This window comes from Mauremys mutica, chromosome 3, assembly GCF_020497125.1.
Source record: "Mauremys mutica isolate MM-2020 ecotype Southern chromosome 3, ASM2049712v1, whole genome shotgun sequence".
NCBI classification, from domain to species: Eukaryota; Metazoa; Chordata; order Testudines; family Geoemydidae; genus Mauremys; species Mauremys mutica.
The window spans coordinates 135,611,741-135,634,276 of record NC_059074.1 but is presented as its reverse complement, the minus strand read 5'-3'; the positions used below and the strand labels follow the sequence as shown (position 1 = coordinate 135,634,276).

General features: G+C 40.0%; 1 protein-coding gene across 1 annotated transcript in view; it reads right to left on the bottom strand.

Annotated features, from left to right (window-relative positions):
* Window positions 1–22,536, bottom strand: part of RYR2 (ryanodine receptor 2) — a gene marked incomplete at its 5' end in the record, with an annotated part of 534,914 nt that overhangs the window by 16,326 nt on the left and 496,052 nt on the right. The window contains 5 exons of the mRNA XM_045010317.1: window positions 704–860; window positions 6,262–6,396; window positions 11,471–11,617; window positions 13,733–13,793; window positions 21,825–21,958. Of these exons, the coding sequence (XP_044866252.1) occupies window positions 704–860; window positions 6,262–6,396; window positions 11,471–11,617; window positions 13,733–13,793; window positions 21,825–21,958 (634 nt within the window). The remainder of the gene's footprint in view (window positions 1–703; window positions 861–6,261; window positions 6,397–11,470; window positions 11,618–13,732; window positions 13,794–21,824; window positions 21,959–22,536) is intronic.

The window sequence follows — 22,536 nt, the reverse complement described above, 5'->3', positions numbered from 1 at the left end:
TTTATTTCTTATGTAAACAACTCTATGCCTAATGCTGATAATCACTTAAAATCTATCTTTCTGTAGTTAATAAACTTATTTTAATATTTTTTCTTTATCAGTGAGTTTGTCTAAAGTGTTTGGTGAATCTGCTCAGATTACAAAGGCTGGTGCATGTCCACTATCCTTTCATGAAACAGCAAACTAATCAATGAGCTTACATTGTTCAAGATAAGATCTTGAGCAGTGTAAGATGCTACATTTCTAGGGTGCAAGGCTGGGAAGTGTGGGGAATTTTCTGGTGTTTCCCTGTGTATGGTTCATGAGTGGCTCAAAGAATATTCATGCAATTTAGCTGGGGTATGTCCCTGCATGTTGTTGACTGAGTGATTACAGCACCTGGAGGGGTTTACTGCTTGTCACTAGCAAAGCATCATGAGAGACAGGCCAGGCTGGAGATTTAATTGGGCACAGCGGTCCCACAGTTCCAGGTTGTCACACGCATCAAACAGTTTTCTCTCTGAATCCCCCTCTCCTTGCCCTGTCCTCACTCCTGGGGTTATGTGGAGTTGGGGGAAACATCCTACCTAGCTATTATCATCCCTCTTTGGTGAAATTTTGGTCTTTTAGTTCCCATTAACATCATGTATGTGAAGGGATGACTGTGGCACTAAGATTCCAGTGGTTTCAAATATCACTGTGGTCACAAAGTATGAGCACATACCTTGTATGATGGCTAGCAGAATGACAATTACAAAGAAGAAGAAGGTAATGTCAAAGATGATCCGATAGATCTCATATTCATCTCCTGCTGGATCCTCAATTTCATCACCAATGCCTCCGCCTGCACGCACTCCGACATACATATGAAACATGTAGCACTGAAAAAGCGAGAAAAGGAAAGAACACATAACCATTTAAAAAACTCATTCTCCAAGACTTTGGCTACTTATTATTAGGTATTTGTATGACAGTAGTACCTAAAAGCCCTAACTGAGAATGAGATCCCATTGGGAGGTGCTGCAGAAACAGAGAGACTGTTCCTGAAATGAAAAGCTTTCAATCTAAATAAGCAAGGCAGAGAAAGGGCAAATTTGTCTCTCTTATTTATTTAGAGGCGAGGAAACAGAGGCACAGGGAGGTGAAATGCAATTGTCCAAGGTGACACAGCAAGTCAATGGCAGATCTACGAATAGAAATGAGGTTTCCTGATTCTCAGTCCAGCGCCTTATCTACTAGACCATGCTGTCTCTCTTCCCCCTCCCTTTTTTTTTTGAGGGGGGGTGTAATTTTACAGCAAGATTGGAAATGCTGCTGAGATTCAAGTGGCAAAATTTCATGTTTTCCAATTGCAGCTTAAAACAAAAAGGAAAGGGTGTTACAACAATTGTATCTAATTGAAAAGACTGCTAACTGCTTGTAAGTTATATGCTCGTATTGTTTGCATAGCATGGCCTGGTCAAGTAAGCATGAGGAGACAATGCAGGCACTGCTATATTCTAATTTTGGCTCTGCAGCTGAATTTCTGTGTCCGCCTTTGATACCAAAGAGTCTGACTCTGTATCTGCAGATATAAAGTGGAGATGATAATACCTATATCAAAAGGGTGTTACTATTTGCAAAGTTCTTTGAAATGTAAAGTGATAATTATTACTATTATTATAATCTCTTGTCTTTTAAATAAAATTGTATTTTTTTATTCTTTCCCCATCTTCAGTGCCTCAAAGGAAAAACAGCTCTTGAGAATCCTTCTTCAGAGGACGTGTTAGAGACGCATGAGATAATTAAAGTGCACTTCCATTCTGAAGAGTGACTAGTAATAGCAATGTGGGGCTCCTTGTTTATCACATCACAATGATCTCATATCAAATGTGCTCAGTTTAAGAGTTAAAATATTTTTTTCTGACTCTCAACCCTACAGCCCCACTCTGGGATCTTAGGATCAAGTTGGGCTCTTTTCCTTTCCACAACTTCACAAGTCATGATGATTCTACAGTGCGAATGATGTTCTCAGTTATACTTGCACAAGACCTTCCAGAGGCTTGTACAGGTAGTACTGAAGGCACCGTCTCTCTTGCAGGATCGTTATTGCTGCTGATAAGGCTATGTTAGAAAGAGAAAGCTTGTCTTTTCAGAGCCCAGGTTGAGTTTTAGAGGGGGTGTCATAAACATATAGCTAAGGGTAGCATAACATCCCTCTTTACCCTGTAAGGGGTTAATTCCTCTTTTACCTATAAAGAGTTAAGAAGTTCAGGTAACCTAGCTGACATCTGACCAAAAGGACCAATAAGGGGACAAGATACTTTCAAATCTGGGGGATGGGGGGGAGGCTTTGTCTGTCTGTTCTGTGTGCTTGCCGGAGACAGATCAAGAAAGCAAGCAATCCAACTCCATTAGTATTAGTAAGTACTAGCGAAGGAATGCGTTAGCTTACTTTTATTTTGGCTTGTGATTTCCTTTGTAGGAGGAGGGAGGTTTATCCCTGGTTTTGTACTTTAAGGTTTTGCCTAGAGGGGAGATCCTCTATGTTCTTGAGTTTTTTGTTATTCTGTAAAGTACTTACCATCCAGATATTACAGAGGTGATTGCCTTTTCTTTAATTAAAATTCTTTTTTTAAGAACTTGATTGATTTTTCATTGTTTTAAGATCCAAGGGTTTGGGTCTGTGTTCACCTGTACCAATTGACCTGTACCAAGTCGCCCTCCCTAAATGTTTGTTTAAATCACTTGGTGGTGGCAGAATAACTTAATCCAAGGTATAAGAAAAAAATTGTGCCTTGGGGAGTTTTTAACCTAAGCTGGTAGAAATAAGCTTAGGGGGTCTTCATGCGGGTCCCCACGTCTGTACCCTAAAGTTCAGAGTGGGAAGGGAACCCTGACAGGGGGTGGTAATTTTTATTTGTAAACTGAGTAAATGGGATATCAAATCGCTGATACATAATAAATATGGAACCCCAAATGTGCCACTGACATAAGAATTTGTTAGAGTACAAATCACACTTTAAGAGAACAAAATGAAAGTTTTAAGAATGAGAAATCTGGATTAAAATCCTGCATCTTTGAAAAGCAAATCAGGATGTAACACACTGATATTAACTCCTTTTGGTCCAGAGGAAGGGGCAACAATGAGAGGAGGTAGAAGAAGTATATGGAATTCTGCACTGTGCAGCCCCAAATGCACGTAGGCAGGTAAAGAACATAGCTAGCTGTGTGCAAAAGATCCAGCAGAGGGATTTCATGTCTGATTCTGTGACCATTGCTCCGACTGAGTATTATTTTGTTTCAGGAGTAGTCACATTTAGATCGGGGGGCTATATGCAGACTAAGTTCCTACTCAACACACGTAAGGGTAGCAGAATCTGACCCTTTCTGATTAAGGGCAGTGGAAGAAGCTGCAATTAAGGGCAATTACTGTATTTTTTTCACACCTCTTCAGAACCAGAAAGCTTTGTGGGCTTTTTATTAATTTGTATTAATGTGGGGATTTCTATTAATTCATAAAGGGATATAAATTCCCTACTAGATGACTTTTGATATTTTCTTCAGACTTTGATAAGGGAGTAGTCTGCAAGGAATGGGGAAGGAAGAAATCTATTCTGTTCAGGTTCATATACCACCTTTGTCATCCTAGTATCTGAGTGCCTTCCAGTCGTGCATTAAACAATGTCACTAACATCTGTCACATGTGGTTCAATTTCTTTCTCATCCTCCCCTCAGGGAGGAAATGTGCAGAGTAGGGTTTTATGTGCAGAGTAGGGTTTTGATAGCTTTTTGGTTTGGGGGGGGTTTATTGAGTCATTACTCTCTTCTGACGCTGAATAATAGGCTTACATGTGTCATGCCATCTTACACAAATTGTTCCAAATCAGAGTTTTTTCACTCTTTGGATTTTTCATTCTTTGGTTTGTTTTACACTTTCCCCGCCTCTTGTACTATGATCAGAATAGGATCACATCCATCTCCATGTTGCTATAATTAGAAATGTAATCTCAACACACATCTTAAAAAACATTCTTAATTTGATCCAATTAACAAATGTGGCAAGAAAACTAGGAGCCACTCTGCAAACTGCACAGTATTTCAGACAAATGAAACACCCTCGAACATTAGGGCTTTCCCAATCTGAAGCTCCATTTGTAACTTGGACATACTATTGTAGAAGAGCAACAAACTCTGCCTCCTTATAAACTAAATTAGGTCCAGAATTATGTTGTTGGGGTTTTTTTTTGGCAGGATGGGGGTGGAATGTTTTTTTTCTTTTGTGATGGACTGCTACTTGAGGCACCAGATTGTGTTTTTGCAGTCTTCCCTGTATAAATGCTGCATACGGTGCTGAAGAAAGACCAGCACAGTAAAGACGTCAGGCCTGAGAAAGTCATGTTTCCTTCCGTCAGCCCTGCTTTCTCCTCTGGCACTTTCCACTTGCAGATGACAATCTCATAGCACTTCCAGTTTAGCTGCATTGACCAGTGCATTAGGAGAGGTGAAGTCAATGTTCCAGCCATTTCCCACCTCTCCCCACCTACTTATATGGTCATGGGAGCATCAAGTCCACAGTACCTGTTTACTGCTATACATCTAGACCCAAGTTCTGGGAAGGCCAAGCAGTTTCTTACTCGCCCTTGAATCCCAGTATGGCCCTGTAGCACAGGCCACAATCTATCCCATTAGTAGTTTATCTTTATTCCTTTGATTTATCTTTATACAGAAAGTGTCCATTCATTGCATCTTGCCTTGCCTTCTTCCCATCCCTACAACCTCCACTCTCGATCGGATCAGAGGATTCTGAAATGCAATCAATTCATTTCTCTCTGAAATCAGTTGGAAATTCAAAATGGAATTAATTATGTCAAGCTACAAAAGTGCCAAGGAGATATTGTACTGTCAGCTATGGTGATTATACTTGCAAGTGGATGTTCTCTACTGACTAATTTACAAACATGCTAACGCCAAAAAGAAAACTCTTCCATTGCCTAATGAGTATTCCTAATGTATTTCACATCAAATGGACTTTAAAACACAGAGAAAGCTGACAGGTACTGTGGACTAAATTCTGATCTTGCACTCTTGTAAATCAGTAGGAGCTCAATGGAAATCAGTGGGATTACACTGGCATAACATAGAAGAATCTGGCCCTGTGTGTCATTGCTGTACAGCTAGTCAAATTCTGCTCTGGTTTGCACTGGTATAACTCTGCATTATTTCCACTAAGACAATTTTGTTCCTATAGTTTTCACTAGGTTTAAACCAGTGAAACCGGGAGCAGAAATTGGTTCTTAAAAAGTATCCTGTGGAGAGTGTAAGGCTACTTCATCTTAATAAAATACCTGTAGTATGCACCAATGCCAATAGCTAGGTGCTACGAAAAGGCATAATAAATCCAAGAGCCGTAATGCGATATACAGTAACAGGAATGATCTTATAAATATTTTGTTCACAAATAGTTCACAGCACAGCAATTTGAGACTTACAAAGCCAAGGCCAAAGGAGTAAAGTGAACTCCTGTGGAAAATACCATAGCATTTTATAATGTTATTTTCTTTTATGATTTGTCTGATAATTAGGATTTTTAAAATATGTGGTATTGGTTGTTAGGAAATGAGGTAAATAATATGTAAAAAATACATCAGAAAGTCACTACACTCCTGAGATTTTGTAATGATCTAGGGAACGTCTTTGAATCAGCAAAACCTGACACTAACAGACCCTTTCAAATGGCAATTTAAAACAATTGGATAAATAATTGTCAGGATACCAAGCACCAAAAAGTTTCCAGTGACAGAGATGTCAACGGAAGACATCAAATCAATCAATTGAGGTTAGTGGGAATCATTGGATATTCAGCACTTTTGAAAAACAGGCAGGTTTTAGAATCCTAACTTTAGGCTTCTATTTTTGAAAATATTGGTAACAGTTTACAATAACCACACAACTCTCTGTATGGCCTGTCAAACTGCAGCATTCAGAAGTACTTTCATGCAACTTTTGTGAAAGCCTCATGCAGTGAAACAACTTTCTGACTTTGATTTTTTTAGTCTCAGATAAATCATAGCACAGACTAATGTCACATTATTTCATCTCATTTGTGGCCACGTTCTCTAACTCCTGCAGATTTGTATTATATTTTTTATTCCTTCATGCTTCACTGATAATCTTCCTGTTGTGAGCAGCAAGCCTTCTGGCTATAGGTATTATTCAGGAACAGTTGCATGAATAGGAGACGGGGGACAGAAAATACAATAACTACTTAAGTAAAGATGAGCAAAAAGCAAATAAACTTACTGTTAGCATATCATCACATTTCATATCTGGCATATCTCCATCTTCACTCTTGTTGTAGAATTTACGGAAAAAATTGAATGCCACTACTGTGTACAAGTAGACTACCACTGCCAGTAATCCCACTGTTAACACAAGCTAGAAGAGAGAATTATATGATGGATGTATTAACATCTTGAAAGCATGCAGTGCAATTTTCTTATATGATGGGGAAAAGAGAGAAATAATAAATTTATTGGCGAAGATAAACTCACTTTATTCACTCCCATCTCTCTCCCTCCCGAATCTAGCATTTTAAAAAGGAATTTTTGTTCTATTTTAGTAAAATATCAGTGTATTTTATGCAATGTTAGAACATTTAAATTGGCTCATGAATGTTAAAATGTTTCTAGAACTTTGAGGCAAAAGAAAAAAAAATATAAATTAGCAAAAATGTAAATTCATATCCATACCGATATGTGCTTACATACAGACAGAAAAGAAGATACTGCTATTCCGTAAGCTTAAAAAATATATTCCTGTTTCCTTTTTATAATATCAGTGCAGGTCACAAGTACATTCCAATGCAACAATTATTAAATTAAATACCCACTGTCTGGGAAATTAAAATGGTTGTAAGTCAATTCTGTGTACATACAGCAGGTTTTGGGTTTGCTAGATACTCACTTTGAGCTTCTATCCAAGGATCTCAAAGTACTTTATGAACATCAATGATGTAAGCCTTATACCTATCTACCATGGATTTTAAATATTATTCCCATTACATAGAATGGGAAGCTGAGATAGAGAAAGCTTAAGTGACTTGCCCAAGGTCACAGAGCAAATATGCTGCAAAATAAGAAAAAGCCTCCAGAATCTTCTAATTTCCTTGGCTTTTAATAAATATGTGGAACAGTAGAAAATACGAGATCTTTGCTTTTGTTTTTGAAATTTTAAATGAGCAAATTTTTTAATGCATGTAGATTTAGAATGGAAGACAAAATTTTCTGGAGTCTAGAAGTTAAAACCAGCTTTAGATTTACTGACCAATTCGATTTAAGTGTATGCTTTGATCAATCTGTAAATCAATGACACTATCTGAAAGTGTTACTTCATCTCCATGCACTTTCACTTTGATGCAAAACTACACATCAGAAGCAAATTGCACAGACCCAACTTGGAAAATTTGGTGTTCGTGTAGAAAAGTGGCATTTAAAAAGTTTGCTATCTAGCTTGATGATAATTTTATAGTGACAGTTTCAGTTATACCTGAGGGATCCTAACAAAAACAGCACATTAATATTAGTATAATATCTCCTCTCATAAGTGGCAATAAATCCCCCCAAGTCCTCAATTGCTACAGCATTAAAATATTGCCTTGAGCCAGATGAAAAGTAGTTAGAAGTGAATTACAATTTCCTGCAGCAAATATTCGAAAAGAATGAATATTTTAACAAATAATTTTCATAACTACCTGACTTATGAAGTACTATATCACCTTACATTCCATGTACTTAACTTGTAAAGGCTTCATGTAAAAGCTACAGATCTGCTCAATCGTATCTGGACATTTAAAAGGCCATGTGGCTGGAAGGCTAAAATTTGACCAACCTAGAGTGCACATAACTCAGCTTTGCAAGTCTCTCCAAACATGCATGCATCAACCTTGCAAAATTCTACCTGCCCATTGGTCAAGGACAACTAATTTTTTTTTGATAGGCAAGTAAAAGATCATACTTTTTCTGTATCATTAGTTGTCATCGTAATGGGCAAACAAATAGATATTGTTCTTTCCTTGGTAAATATGAGTTATAGTGAATGAAAAAACTTAGCACTGGTTTATAATTCTCAAGTTGAAACCAGAACAGGGTTTGCTTTTCTAACATATAAATTATTGTTTGCAACCTTTAAAAAAAGCAATTTTCTAGGCCCTGCAAAGAGATTCATGCAATTTTTCAAATAGGTTAAACTTTAAGGTCTAGTAATCATGTCAATGAGTGGTCATTGATCGAGTGTGACCAAAATGTGCTTCCAGTTACCAGGCCAGGGCCGCCCAGAGAGGGGGGCAATTTGCCCCAAGCCCCACAGGGGCCTCCACGAGAGTTTTCTGGGGGCCCTGGAGTGGGGTCCTTCACTCACTCCGGGGGCCCCGGAAAACTCTCGCGGGGTCCGGGCCCCCAGAGCTTCTTCTGCTCCAGGTCTTTGGCGGTACTTCGGCGGCAGGGGGTCCTTCTGCTCTGGGACCCACCGCTGAAGTGCCCCGAAGACCTGCGGCAGGAGGTCCTTCTGCCCCAGGACCCACCGCCGAAGAGCTGGGTCTTCGGCAGTAATTCGGCGGCAGGGGCCCCCCACCGCGGGTCTTCAGGGCACTTCGGCAGCGGGTCCCAGAGCGGAAGGACTCCCTGCTGACGAATTACCGCCGAAGCGGGGGCCCCCCGCCGCTGAAGACCCCAGGCCCGCTGAATCCTCTGGGCAGCCCTGTACCAGGCTAATCCTGATTTAAATAGGATTGACAGAGTACTGGATTTGACTTTCTATGTACACTAGTTATACTCACTAGCTAACTGGGATGGGGCCTTTCTTAAATGATAGCAAGGGGTATCAATCCCTTGCATTCACTTTCCTATCTTAAATGCCACATCTCTGTGCATGTCCTGTCCCATGTATTTTTAAAAACCAGCAACTTGATGTTATCTATGCTGATATTACAGCAGAGGTATGTACAATGTATGTCCATGAGCCTGTAGGGGTTGTTACTTTCCAGGACATAACTTTAAGACCTCAGCCCTTCAGTAGTATCTGTATGAACACTCTTTTGCCCGCACAGATTTGACCTCACTATCAGGGCCTAAAGAGCTGCAATATAATGGCAACACAATTATAAGCTCCCCACCAGAAGCTAAGGTATAGGGTCATTTCATTTTATTCATGCTCACACTCTATTTTATTATTCTAAGAGCAAAAGATGCAGTAGGTCGGCTTGTACATCTGTGTGAGACTCACAATTTCTACTATACAAACCAAACTAATTTATTTAGTTACACTTTTAAAAAGCACATCTCCAGTGCTCTAGGCACTTGTTCAAACATTACAGTAAATAACTTATCCTTTTGGAGAGTTGCTTCAAAGTGTCCTACTGGATAGTCATCTGTCAGGGAGAGATTTCAACTCTCAGCAGCCACTGTAGCTGCTATGAAAATTTGCTTAAAACACTTGTTTAAACATTTGTTGAAACACATTTCACTGAAGTTGTAGAGGCTACTGAGAGTGTTAACCATCCCCTGCACAGATAATGGAATGGAGACACAATGGGGACAATCCACTGTGCTACAAATATTTGAGGGACTCCAGAAAGACAAAGCAGAGATTTGGGGTGGCCACTCGTGCCTTTGCCTTAAAACATATTCCCTTATATTTCCTTCATGTTTCAAGCACATAGAGCCTAACACACATGGGACCTACATAACTGTACATAGATCAGGCAAATAGATAGTTATGCCACACAAGTTTCCTAGAACAACAAATCTGAGATGAGGCAGAAAAAAGAGATTTTTCACTATGTATCCCAAACAACTATTGCGAGGGAAGTCCTGGAAAATGGAAATTGCAAGGGAAGTCCTGGAAAAGTCAACTGGAAAATGGCTTAAAACTTTTAATCTGACAACTTCATATAAAAGAATGAAATATTCTCAGCTCAGTCCTTAATATCACTTTATTACCATCCAATATTCTATATATACAGTCTCTGATTAGGAGTACTTGAATTTTATCCATCATTTCCCAATTAAAGCAGCATTTCCAGGTCAGTGTTCTCCAACCTTCTAATTCTGTTGACGAACCTCCCCTCCCAACATCCCAAGAACCCTATTGCTTCACTCTCAAAATATTTAGTTCTGCAGACAGACTTGGTGAGCTCCATAGAGTAGAGTTTGAAAATCCCTTTTTTAGGTAAGACACCTGATGAATAGCTTGTCAATGTGTGTGAATAAGCAGGACTCCCTCCTGCCCTTCAATATGGGAGGGGGTGCCTCACTGCATAATTTAGACTATAAGCAGTGCCTGTACAATTGGTGATATGGACAACATAGCTGAGGGCAGGATTCACCTTGCATCTAATAGCTACTCACATCACACTCATTCACACAGATGAAGAGCTTGCTAAAGACTCACATTTCGATTGCATTAATTTGCTAAAATAAAGCATAGTAGTCCATTTCTACAAATCACTCAGCAATTAAATTGGAGCCAGACAGATCTTGTTTAAATTGAAATTTTTGTGATGAAAACTGCAGTCTGCCAGCTGATGAGTTACTAATTACTAACAGCAAAATCATGGAATGCTGTTTTTGTGGTTTACATTGCTGTGGTCCAAATCACATCTAGCCAACTTGAACACTGTTGTGTTTTGTCAATGAAAAACAAAAAAAACCAAAACAGTGACTAATTTATCAGGATCTTTAATCCTAATGTGCATTGTAGGTGAAATTAACCCAAGCTCAAAGGGCCATATGTAAAGAATAAACCATGCTTAAACTCTGCATTAAGGTACAAAATTTCAGCCCAGCCCCCCAACCTGTTTAATTTAGCTCGGAGATGGATATATCCATGGCTGGGGAGGAAAAGAAGGCTACCCAGTAAATACATTGCCATTCTATGGCTATTAATACAGCTCAGAATGTAGTAGCCCCTGGAGTTCCAACACACCCTCTGCACAGGGAGGCATAATGGAAGGATCCATGTAGCAGCAGATCCTCTGGCCCTCTCTCTCTGCTTCACCCCTAACATGGTGGCACACAGGGTGACACTGCAGAGCAAGCTCCCAAATCCTATCCTATCCCGACTTGTGTAGCAGAACAGCATCAGCTGAGTTGCTAGGAGGGTGTCTGCACCCAGAGGATGACCTGTATTTGCCCTGAAGTAAGTGCTTGTGTGGGCCTTTTGTACTGGTTAGACTTTCAACCTTGAAGTATAGGAGTGCTGCTATAACAGAACTAAATTGACAGTAAAACTTGGTTATTTTCTTCAATATATGTCTGAAATATAACGTTGGATATCATGATTATCCTCCAGCCCAGCTTCCTCATCAATATAAGACTAAACTTTGCAGTGAAAGAACATTTCTCCTTTCAATCCTTGAGAAAAGTTTCCCCTAGTCAGTTTGAATTCAGGCATGGGATGAACCTAACTGTGCATTCCTTTAGCAAAAAAGGGAGAAGGAAATGAAGCTTGATACCTGTTTGCCATTGTGGGTTACTGATGACAGAATAGTTCGTAGTGTCTTGAATCCCATTGCAATGTCAAGGAGATGAGCAGCAAAGAAAAAGTTGTTGTAATGGCCAAGGATTGACATAGTCATGTACCAGGCTAGGTAAAGGAAAGACTATTAGAGAAAAAAAAAAGAGAGAGAGAGAGAATTGCATTAGGAAAACAGGAAATGAAATCTACAGCCTTTGAGTAATAACCAGTCTTACCTTAGTCACAAAGTAAAAGAGAGAATTATATTAGAGCCCAAACTCGCCTTTCTGTTGGGTATTCAGGTATGGTGGTTTACTACAGCAATGCTTGCTAGAGCTGGTTAGGAGTTTGCCGACAAAATGTTTTTTGTCGAAAATGCCAATTTGTCAAAACTCAAACCTATTCACAGGAAAGAGTAAGTTTTGACAAATTTTTCAACTTGAAATTTTTTTGAAGTGAATTTCAAAATTCCCCTAACATTTAGTTTCAACAGTCTCCAATAAAAAAAATCATTCTTCTGATTCCAAATTACTTTTCATTCAAAAAAGCAAACTATAGTAAAGAAAATATAGAAAAATTTAAAATGGTTGAAAGAGAAATGAAATATTTTGAAATTATCAAAACAAAAAGATTTGATTGACCCGAACCATTTATTTATTTATGGGTTTTCAGTTTGCAAAAATTTTGAGATTTTTGCTTTTCATCCCAATTTGGGACAGGACATTTTTTCAGTAACCTGAGAATTGTTATGGGACAGGAAAATCACTTCCCACATAGCTTTAATGTTTGGATCTCTGCTATTAAAGAAGGACTAACCTTAGAACAGGCTTGAAAACACGTGGATATTTATAAAATAAGTATCGGTTTGTCAGGGTTTTATTGTTATTCTGAATGCTGTTGTTGCAGATATTTATGAGGGAATAAGAGCTTATAACTCCACAACCCAACCATGTATGAGATCATAGCATTTTGCTCTGAAATGGTCAGGATTATAATTTCACCTTAGCATTCAGCAAGAGAAATAGATGGAATCTGAGGGAAGAAATATCTTTCATAGTTGGCAAAAGAGGTAAGAAAAAGTATGAGAAACATACAAGAAAATGGACGCGTAGGCAGGCTTACCTCCAATCCAGCACTGGTCATGCCACTGCTTTGGTTCACCTTCAATTTCACATCAAACAAACCACCACATCTGTTTTCTTCACAGTACTGCTCCCCTTCTAGAGTGTGGTTTATTACCATAAAATAACACTCCAAACCTTCCAGCCCTCTTCTCTGGGCTCATTTAGTTCTTTCAATTTATGATGGACTTTAGCATCCATATAACCCTCCTTCTTGACTCAAAAGTCTTTCCAGTCCTTAATCAGAGCTTCCTCTTACTTATAGTTCTCCCTTCAGGCTCACAGTCCCATGCACCCCTCTTACATCAGTGGTCTCTTGTTCCCTGCAGGTTCCTAAGCCTGGGATCGAAGGAGAACTGTCGCCTTCCCTTTCCCAGTAAGCTCCCACCCCAACCCCAGACCCAGCAGGTCTGCTTCTCAGTCACCAGTTCCCCAACCTTTGCATTAAATTCCCTTCATCTGGGGAGGTGACTAGGCCTGGGATGGGGGAGGCTGATCCCTAACCCTCAAAGGTCAAGCTCACACTGTGACAGGATATAATTTGGAGGTCTGGTATACTGAAAGGTTGGATATTATTTTAACATGGAAATGAAGAGGAACAGAGTTAATAAATCATATTCTGTGCCAAATCCTACTTCCAGATATACTAGTGTAAATCCAGAGTAACTCCACTGAAATCAACTATTGCTCTCTGTATTTGTTCTAGTAATTCTCAGTGGCTACACATATAAAATGGAAATCGATCTAAGCCTGGCCTGAGAAATTGTGTTTAAAGTTGAAAACCACACTAAAATAATTCAGATTCATTCTTTTCTTATTTTCACAAAATATCACACACAAATTGTTGCAAGTTTCTGTACACAACTGAGGTACACAAAAACAAATCAGAGAAAGACCCAACTGAACTCTACTGAAGTCAAGGAAGTTTCTGCAGATTTTTACCTGTGTAACTGAGAAGGGAGTTTGACTTCCTGTCCAAGTACATAGGTCAGGATTAAAAAGCAATATTACATCCTGTATCAGATTATTAAATTGTTACCAGTAGCATACAAAAGTAATCAGACCTCATACATTTCAACCAATTCCTCATGCTTAGAACTCTGTTTTATTTTATTATACATGTAGTAAAATGAACTTACATTATCAGTGAAAACAACTCCTAATTTCCACATCTGATACTTTACGTCAATGGAATTTAGCCTGCAAAAAAAGTAGATGCATATAAAAGCTCAGTGAGAAATCACACAGCATCTGTTCTACTATAAGTGCATTATCCTGTAGGTATAATAAGCTATAATTGTCCTGTTTCTCCTAAAGTTGGAAGGAATAGTAGAATTCATATAGAGAACATGCTGTTATTGTGGAATGTTCCTATCTGAAACAGAAGCAGGAAAATGTTTAGATAAACAAATCTCATGTGTCTTTGTCCTACTGAAACCAGGGATGAGGGCTATTGAAAGAAAGGGTTATAAAGATAGTAGAAATGAAGCTGGGAAATTGGTGAGGGAGGGAGATGAGAGGGTTTAATCATGGAGGAGAGCAAATGTAGTATGTTTAACAGCAGCAGCAGCAACAAAATAAATGTCAACTCTCTATGGATTAGACTGTGCCATTCTGGCATAGCCCTGCACTGGGGGCCGTGTGGAGCTCCATGCCTGCCAGAGAAGCATAACAGAAACTATCTCAGAGAGGCACAATGCCTCTCGGAGTTCCCCAGTACACAGGGGCATCACACAAACTGTTACGCACCACTTTAAGGGCTACAGCATGTAGCTTCTCTATCAGGCCAGTCAGTTCCACTGGCCAGCTCAGATTCCCATTACTCTCCACTCTCTGGTCTCTTAAGGCAACCAAAGCTATAAGGGAAGGAATTAGGCAACAGTTCCTTCATTGATTTGAGTGCCAGGGTTGTCATTTACAATTAGCATTCTATTACCAGTAAAAATTATTGTATACACACTGCAGTATTTACTCATTTGCTGTATTGCTACCAGTTCCTGGCCGTCTTCATGAGAATGGCCATACTGGGTCCATCTAGCCCAGTATCCTGCCAGGTGCTTCAGAGGGAATGAACAGCAGAGGTAATCATCAAGTGATCCATCCCCTCTCATGCTGTCCTTCTCCTACCATTCAACCCCTTCAGTGGCTCAGCATCACTTTCCCACGACCTCTATGCTTTCTCTCCTTCTTCCCCCTCAGAATGATTCTTACTCCAACAATCTCTTCCTCTCAACCCTGATGCTTCTTTACCACAAAAGACCCCAAAACTTAAAGCTACATTATTCATAATACAAATAAACCATTTTTTGTAAATAGGAGAGACAAGGAACTAACAAGAGTCATCACCATGGCTGCTTGCTTGGACATTAAGCCCTGTTACATGTTGAGATACTTTTTGATTCTTTATCTTTATGGAGTGGAAACTATTTGAGCTGTCTGTGAAGTGTTTAGCACAAATAGACCCTATTCCGATTGGGGACTTTGTGAACAATTATAATGTAGATAATTATATTAAAATATTATCCACCTTCCCTATGCAATTGTGAGTGAATTAAATGCTCCTTCAAATAAAGAGCAAATAACAATGATTAGTGATAATTATAGTGTAGACAGGTGTAGTGGCCTTGTCATCTCAAATTGTGTAGTGGTTCTCTGATGGGTGCTTATGAGAGTTTACCTAAGGCCACTAACATAATGTAATCTACTCAAGGCTTAAACCCAGGTCTCCCAAGGTTAGAGTAGGTTTTGTTAGATTCTCAATTTCATGGACAGAACAATTCACCAAAAATAAAAAAATATCTCTGCTTTGTTTAAATGTTTACCATTCAGAGAAGATTTTGCCATCAAATCAGTTGAACTTCCATTAGAAGTAGTAGTAATTATTATTTATATAGCACCATAAGTCTACAAGGAGATTTACAGGTCAATAAAAGGCAGAAGACCAAGTTCTATCTTACGTGCACTGGTATAAATCAGTAGTTAGTCCACTGAAGTTAATGAAGTAACAAGGATATGAAACCTGTGTTAAGTGTGAGCAGAATTAGGACAATAGTCTCTGTCCAAAGGAACTTACAACATATTTTAATTGTGATTGCGTTGATTTTACTTATAAAAATGCCAATTTACTTAACACAGAGGAACTGTAAAGTTGGTTGTTGTTTGGATTAGTGGAAAATTTGTCCTTTGCACTCATTCTCACACTATTATTATAATACATATTTTTCACTATATAAATTTCACTCTACCATAGAAATGATTTAGATGATACAGTAAATCATATACTGTATTAACACTCATTTAGTATCTTGGCACACGCAAACACACATTGATTTCCATAGGACTGCTCACTGTGAGAAGTGGCACCATTGGGTTTTTAATAAACAATCTCTGCTGACAGAAATAGAAATAGTTTTACACAGAGAGAAGTTTAGCCTAGTAGGCCACACATGGGGACTAAGAGTATTTGAGTCCTAACTCCCATTTTACTACTGATTTGGTGTGTGGTCTTAAGCAAGTTCATTGACCTATCTGTGATTCAGTTTCCCCACCTGTATACTATATATCCAGTGCACAGTACTCGAAATCATGTGAAAATCAATGTTTTTAAGCAAAATACAACTGTTATTAATGTTTTTAAAGACTATATTATTACTTATCTTCATACCCATAGCAATTTGTTTTCCATATCATCTCGTTACCCTATTTATTTCAAATTTGCACATTACTTGATAGAGTTGAGAAAATTAATAGAATGTTATCATATAAAAGTTACACAGGGCATGCTATTGCAGATGCAAATCAAAAGGACAAACTTGTATGGTTATTAATTCCCCTTGGAATATTATTGGCTAAGTTCACATTGTGTTCAATAGCCTTCTTGGCTAGAAAAGTTTTGTATGATGTAACTTTTTCTCCCCAGGACAAGCAAATTACGGCTTTGTATCAGATCACCTCCAAACTGCTTAATGAGATCTCAAGTGTCTGTCATACTTGAATGCACATTTGTTGTCTGAAACATTCAAAAAGAATAAGCAATTGTTGCACTCCTATGGGTTCGAGAGCATCCCTGAACAGTACTTCTGACACTGGCCTAGAAGCAGACAGCTTTAGATGACTACCTGGAGGGAAAAAATAGATTTCTCTGTGGACTAGTTATTTTGGGTCTTGAGTCCTTCAATTCAGATGACTGCCTGAGAGTAATCTGCGCCTTTGTACAGTGAGGCAACAATGGAAGAGTATTAGGCTAGATTCTGCTGCCATTTACCCTGGTGAAATCCTGAGCAACTCCATTAAATCTGCGCCATTGTTTTGAACATATCCTTCAAAACTGCAAGACTTGACCCCTGCAGAGGAGAAGAGCTGGGCCCTATCTTGACTGATCAAAATAACATATTGCAGTTTGTCTGCTGGGATGTGATCTTTTTTTCCTTTCATAGTTGAAATATAAAATCTAAGAGCCAATATTATGGTTCAAAGCTGTTCAACTGATATACAACCTGGTCTCTTCTATTTCCAGACCATGAACTGCACGGTGACTCTCTGACCCTAAACTGGATGAAAATATGGGAACAGAAGACCCTAAAAGGTACCACCACCATCTGAGGACAATGTATTTATGAATAACTTTCTTCACTGAGTGAAGATGATACAACAATATACCATGTAGGTATACTTGTAGGAGCTGCATTCTTAGCTTCACAAAAGGGGTGACAATGATATAGGAAGGCCATCAGAACCAGGGGCGGCTCTAGGTATTTTGCCATCCCAAGCACGGCAGGCAGGCTGCCTTCGGCGGCTTGCCTGCGGGTGGTCCCTGGTCCCACGGATTCAGCAGCACGCCTGCGGGAGGTCCGCCAAAGCCGCGGGACCAGCAGACCCTCCACAGGCATGCCACCGAAGGCAACCTGCCTGCCGCCCTTGCGGCGACCGGCAGAGAGCCCCCCGTGGCTTGCCGCCCCAGGCACGCGCTTGGCGTGCTGGTGTCTGGAGCCACCCCTGATCAGAACACATACTGTTATTTAAGATCTGACTATTCCTACTAGTTGACCTATTGCCTTGACAATGACTTTTCTTAAGCTCTCAAGTTATCTTGCTGAAGGAAAGCAGAATTCACTTTAGAGTCTCTAATTTCTCCCTGAAAAGTTAACACTTATGTTGTTTATCCTGATATCTAATTTCCTGAATAGAGACCAAGTATGTGAAGGACATGGATTATTCTTTGAGGCAAACAAGCTCTGATGATACAGATGTCAAAATAAGGGCATACCAGGAACTCGCTATGATAAAGATAAACTATTTTCAATTCCAGACACTTTGGGTTGGATTGTAACCTTACAATTCAGCTCAATTAAGGGGCAGCATGTAGTTGAGCAGGAGCAGGGCACAAACCAGACAGATTCATATTTCTAATCATCCCCTTCTTTTCTCTTGCTTGGCGCAGGAGGTGACATGGGGTGGAGTAAGCTGTGCTATTCCCCTTTCCACTCCATTCCACTCTGCATCAGTTCAGCTGTACATAGCCCCACCTACTCCCTGTAAAACTCTGAAGGAGTGGAAGTAGCAGCCTAGTGGCAAGGTGGGTAGCCTGAACAAGGGAGTAAGCAGCTCCTTACATTCCCCCTTACTTTTCTGCATCGGCATGCACCCACAGAGGGCATGCACCTCACTCCTGAGGCTCTGCAGATAAGGAACACTTAACTAAAAGAGTGTGAATCCTAACGGTTGGGCGCACTGAACCAGTAATAAAGGGGGGGGGGGATTATGCAGACCCTAGAAACACTATTCAGAACTGGATGCTTCTGATAACTTAGCGAGTACACCTCTCAAAATGCTCCTCATGTTAGTCCCAAAGTTACCTACATTTCAGAGAAATTTGGTGTCCTCTCACTTTTCACATTGACATTTTTTTTACATTAGAAGTAAAGAATCAAGAAATAGCACTTACAAAAGCATTATTTACACTACATGAATGAATCCTACAGCATTTTAGTTTACTGAGTGAATAATTTGGTTTCCCTCAATTTGGATTTTTTTTTTAAAACAAATTGCAACCTACATTTAGGCCTTGGCAGGTCAAGAGGCATTCTCTTTAATCTTGGAGGATCTAGTATTTTAAGATGACCCAGTTTTGGAGGATAAGGAAAGTAATGGCAGTAAAAACTTCCACTGCTTCAAGTCTTGTGTCCCTCTACTCTTCCTGCCTTGGATGTATCATTGGATTAACAGATACTAGACACTTTTCTTGTGCCCCTCTACTCTTCCTGCCTTGGATGTATCATTGGATTAACAGATACTAGACACTTTTCATGAGGAGAAGAGAACCCAGTCACTTTCTTGAGGTGCATGGGAGAAAAAGTGGAGACCAAGTAAGATCTTTCTGTCTGCTACCAACTTGGAAAGTCATTAGAGTTTTTTGGGCTCTGGATTAGGGTGGTTACTCTTTTTGGTTTGTATTAGGGGTGACCTATTTGTGCTTATTGGTTGTATGTATATTTGGGAACATACTTGGTTGCTCACAGTCTTTTCATTCATTAAAACACCTTACATTTTATAAAACAGATTAAGAGCTAATTCTTCTCCACAACTTTGCTTTTCTAAGAATCATTGTCACCACATTATCTAATAATTTCCTTAGTTAGAGAGTGAAATGGCATTATGAAATGATGGAAAAATAGTTCTAAAATCCTCTCAAATGCAGAAAAGTAGAAAGTAAGACTGGTTGTGATGGTAATTTTTAAAATATTCAAAATGCTTAGATTGGTGGCTAGTATGCAAATACCACCTGAACAATTAACTGCTTCAAAATAGTTGCAGGATTTCTAAGACACAATGTATAACTGAACAAATGCACAAATCTACAACTCCATTAAGAAAAAAGTTAAGTCTGGCGCTTTCACCTTGGTTTCAAGTGAACATTTGCCTAAACACTATGGAACACAAAAACACTATGGCATCAAAAGAGCCAAGTCTGCAATTGCGGGGATGTCACAGGTCATAGTACTGATGAACTGGCAGAATAGTGCCCTAGCAGTTGTACAGAACCTGTCTGCACCATGTTTGGCAACTGCCTGTGCTATTAGTCCACCACCTTCAAAAGCACCAATATAGTCACAGTTTCTTTAAAGATCCACTTCATTCAGCTACTACAAGCAAAAGATTTTTCTTTTCCAAATACTACATTTGTTTTCCTCCTCAGGAAGTCTACTGATGCTGTAATGTTAACTGGAATTAGAACTCTGAACTTTTCTGCCTGAATCATCTTAACATGCATATATAAAAACTGTTCAAAACACCTACAGGGAAGCACCAATTGCAGATTTATAAAAACAAATTAGATCAGGGGCGCCAGATCCTTCATAAAAGTGGAGGGTCCATGAGGCCCCGCTGCTTCTGTGGCCCCGCCTATACCCCCATGGCCCTACCCGCCAATCAGGCCAGAAGCCAGGTAAGGTAAGAGCCACCCAGGGGGCCTGGGCCATTGTGGGAAGCCCCAGACCCTCCACACGACGTGGGCAGGGAGCCCAAGAGCAGCCCCCGGCCCATGTTCCTCCCCCTTGCCCCCTAGGATGCACCACTCAGGGCAGGTGGAGGGTCCGGGACTCCCCACAGTGGCCCAGGCCCCCTGGGCTGCTCTTACCTTGGCCTGGCTGCTGCTCTGAGGCCCCACCCTCTGGCCAGGCCAGAAGCTGGAGCCTGGCTGGGGTAACGGCTACCGGGGCCACTGTGGGGAGCCCCAGACCCTTCACCTGCCTTGGCTGGGGGGCCCGAGAGCAGCTCCCAGGCCCATTTCTCCACCACCCGGGGCACTTGCCTTCCAGCCTGCTTGGGGGGCAAGGCCTCAGGTGAAAGAGGAGGGGCAGGGGCTTATTCCACCTCCACCCCCATGTTCCACTGGGTTAGACAAACACCTGCTAGGGATGGTCTAGATAATATTAGTCCTGCCTCACTGGAAAGGGACTGGACTAGATTGCTTATCGAGGTCCCTTCCAATCTTATATTTCTCTGATTCTATAAGTGGCAACAAGATACAGCAAGATACAGGCCCAAATCCACATTGATAGCCTTCGCTCTGCTAGGGCCATGAACAGTCTAAGTGTTTCCTAAAAGGTTTTGTTCTCTGAAGGGAGAACAGCAATCCTCAATATACAGCCAGAGAATGGAATCTCTGGTCCTTATTGATAATATGAGGTTCAGGAAAAAAATGCAGGTAAGTGTACAGTCTGATTTATGTGGAAGTCAGAGACTACTCTTGGGATAAACTTAGGTTATAGTCACAATGTCATAACTACTTCTGCTAAACAATCTGTTCCACCTTGCATTTTGCTAATATGCTGGGAGTACCGTTCCCAGACCTGAAGAAGAGCTCTGTGTGGCTCAAAGCTTTTGTCTCTCTCGTCAACAGAAGTTGGTCCAATAACAGATATTACCTCACCCACCTTGTCTCTTTAATATCCTGGGACTGACACGGCTACAACTACACTTCATAAAACCAATTAAGCAAAGTTTCCAAGACTACACATCTAATTTTCTAGATTATACAGCATTCATGGCATTGTCTATTAACCACATGTAATTTCTTTTCACTTGTTTTTAAAATTGGAATGTATGGTGTACCACACTGTCCATTTTTTTCTGGCTGATTAGTATTGCATGAAGCATCAAATGAAGATAATAAAATTTTCAGCACTGCTATCATTAGGCCTTATTAAAACAATGGTAATATTATGCATTCAAACAATAATATAACAAAATAAATTCACAGCCATAAAATAATGTGCTGTCCTATGACTTCCCTGTCTACTATAGTCTCTAACTTCTGTTTGTCCATGACATTCACTAAATCATAAAATCAAGAACATTTATCATGTACAGAATTAGCACAGCATAGGCGCAGACTTTTATTTCCTCATGGGGATGCTCCACCCCTGCTCCGCCTGAAGCCTCGCCCCCCAGGGCCCTGCCCTCACTCCGCCTACCCCCCCCCCAGACCCAACTCTCGCTCTGCCCCTACCCCTCGAGCCCCCCAAGCTGCCAAACACCTGATTGGGAGTGCTGCTAAACAGTTGTAGCTGGTGGATGCTCAGCACCCGCTACTTTTTTCCCTAGGTGCTCCAGCCCCACAGCACCCATGGAATCAGCGCCTATAAAGCATAGACACAATATTCAAAGCTAAATAACAAAATTCAAATGCTTGATTTTAATTTATACACAAAACCAGAAGGAAGTACTTACACAGCAGATAAGGAGCTATCTTTCTTTGGTTTCTTTTTTTCGCGGGCATCGCTAAAATCCAGAGCTGCCTTGTCCATTCCTAGTAACTCACTGATTCTGTCCCGGCCATAGAACTCCCCGTATTTATCCATAACCTAAAGATTAGAGGAATGTTTAACACAATCAGTTGGGTGGGAGCATGGTAATGTTTTCATTACTCTGATTATTCTTTAACATCTTATTAAATAAGACATTATTGTTTCCATCTTAAAATAAGTTACTGTAAATATGCTTAATATATCTGGTTAATAAACCTCGTTAACAGGACTAACAGTTGAAAGTGAATTTCAGCTAACACCCAAAAATAATATCATATCTATTCTTACATATATTCTGCCCCTTTCACAAAATATCTGCAAACATTAAAATAGCTGGACATGAACAATTACGGGATGTAACCAGTCCCCTATCAGTTTCAAATACTTCATTACTCACTCTTATCCCACAAGATTTACTTATTTTTAACCTTTGCAAAAATATACCCAAAGGAAAAAATTCAGATTACAGGCACATAACTGAATAAGAAATAGTCTTGCATAGTCTCCTAATAATTTGTGGTTTAGACCTCGGTGGATATTTTTTGTACATTTTGAGGCCTTTTTTGTGGGGGGTGGGGGAAGGTATGTGCATAAAAACAGTTCTGCATTATTGTGACTCAGGGAGTACCCTGGGG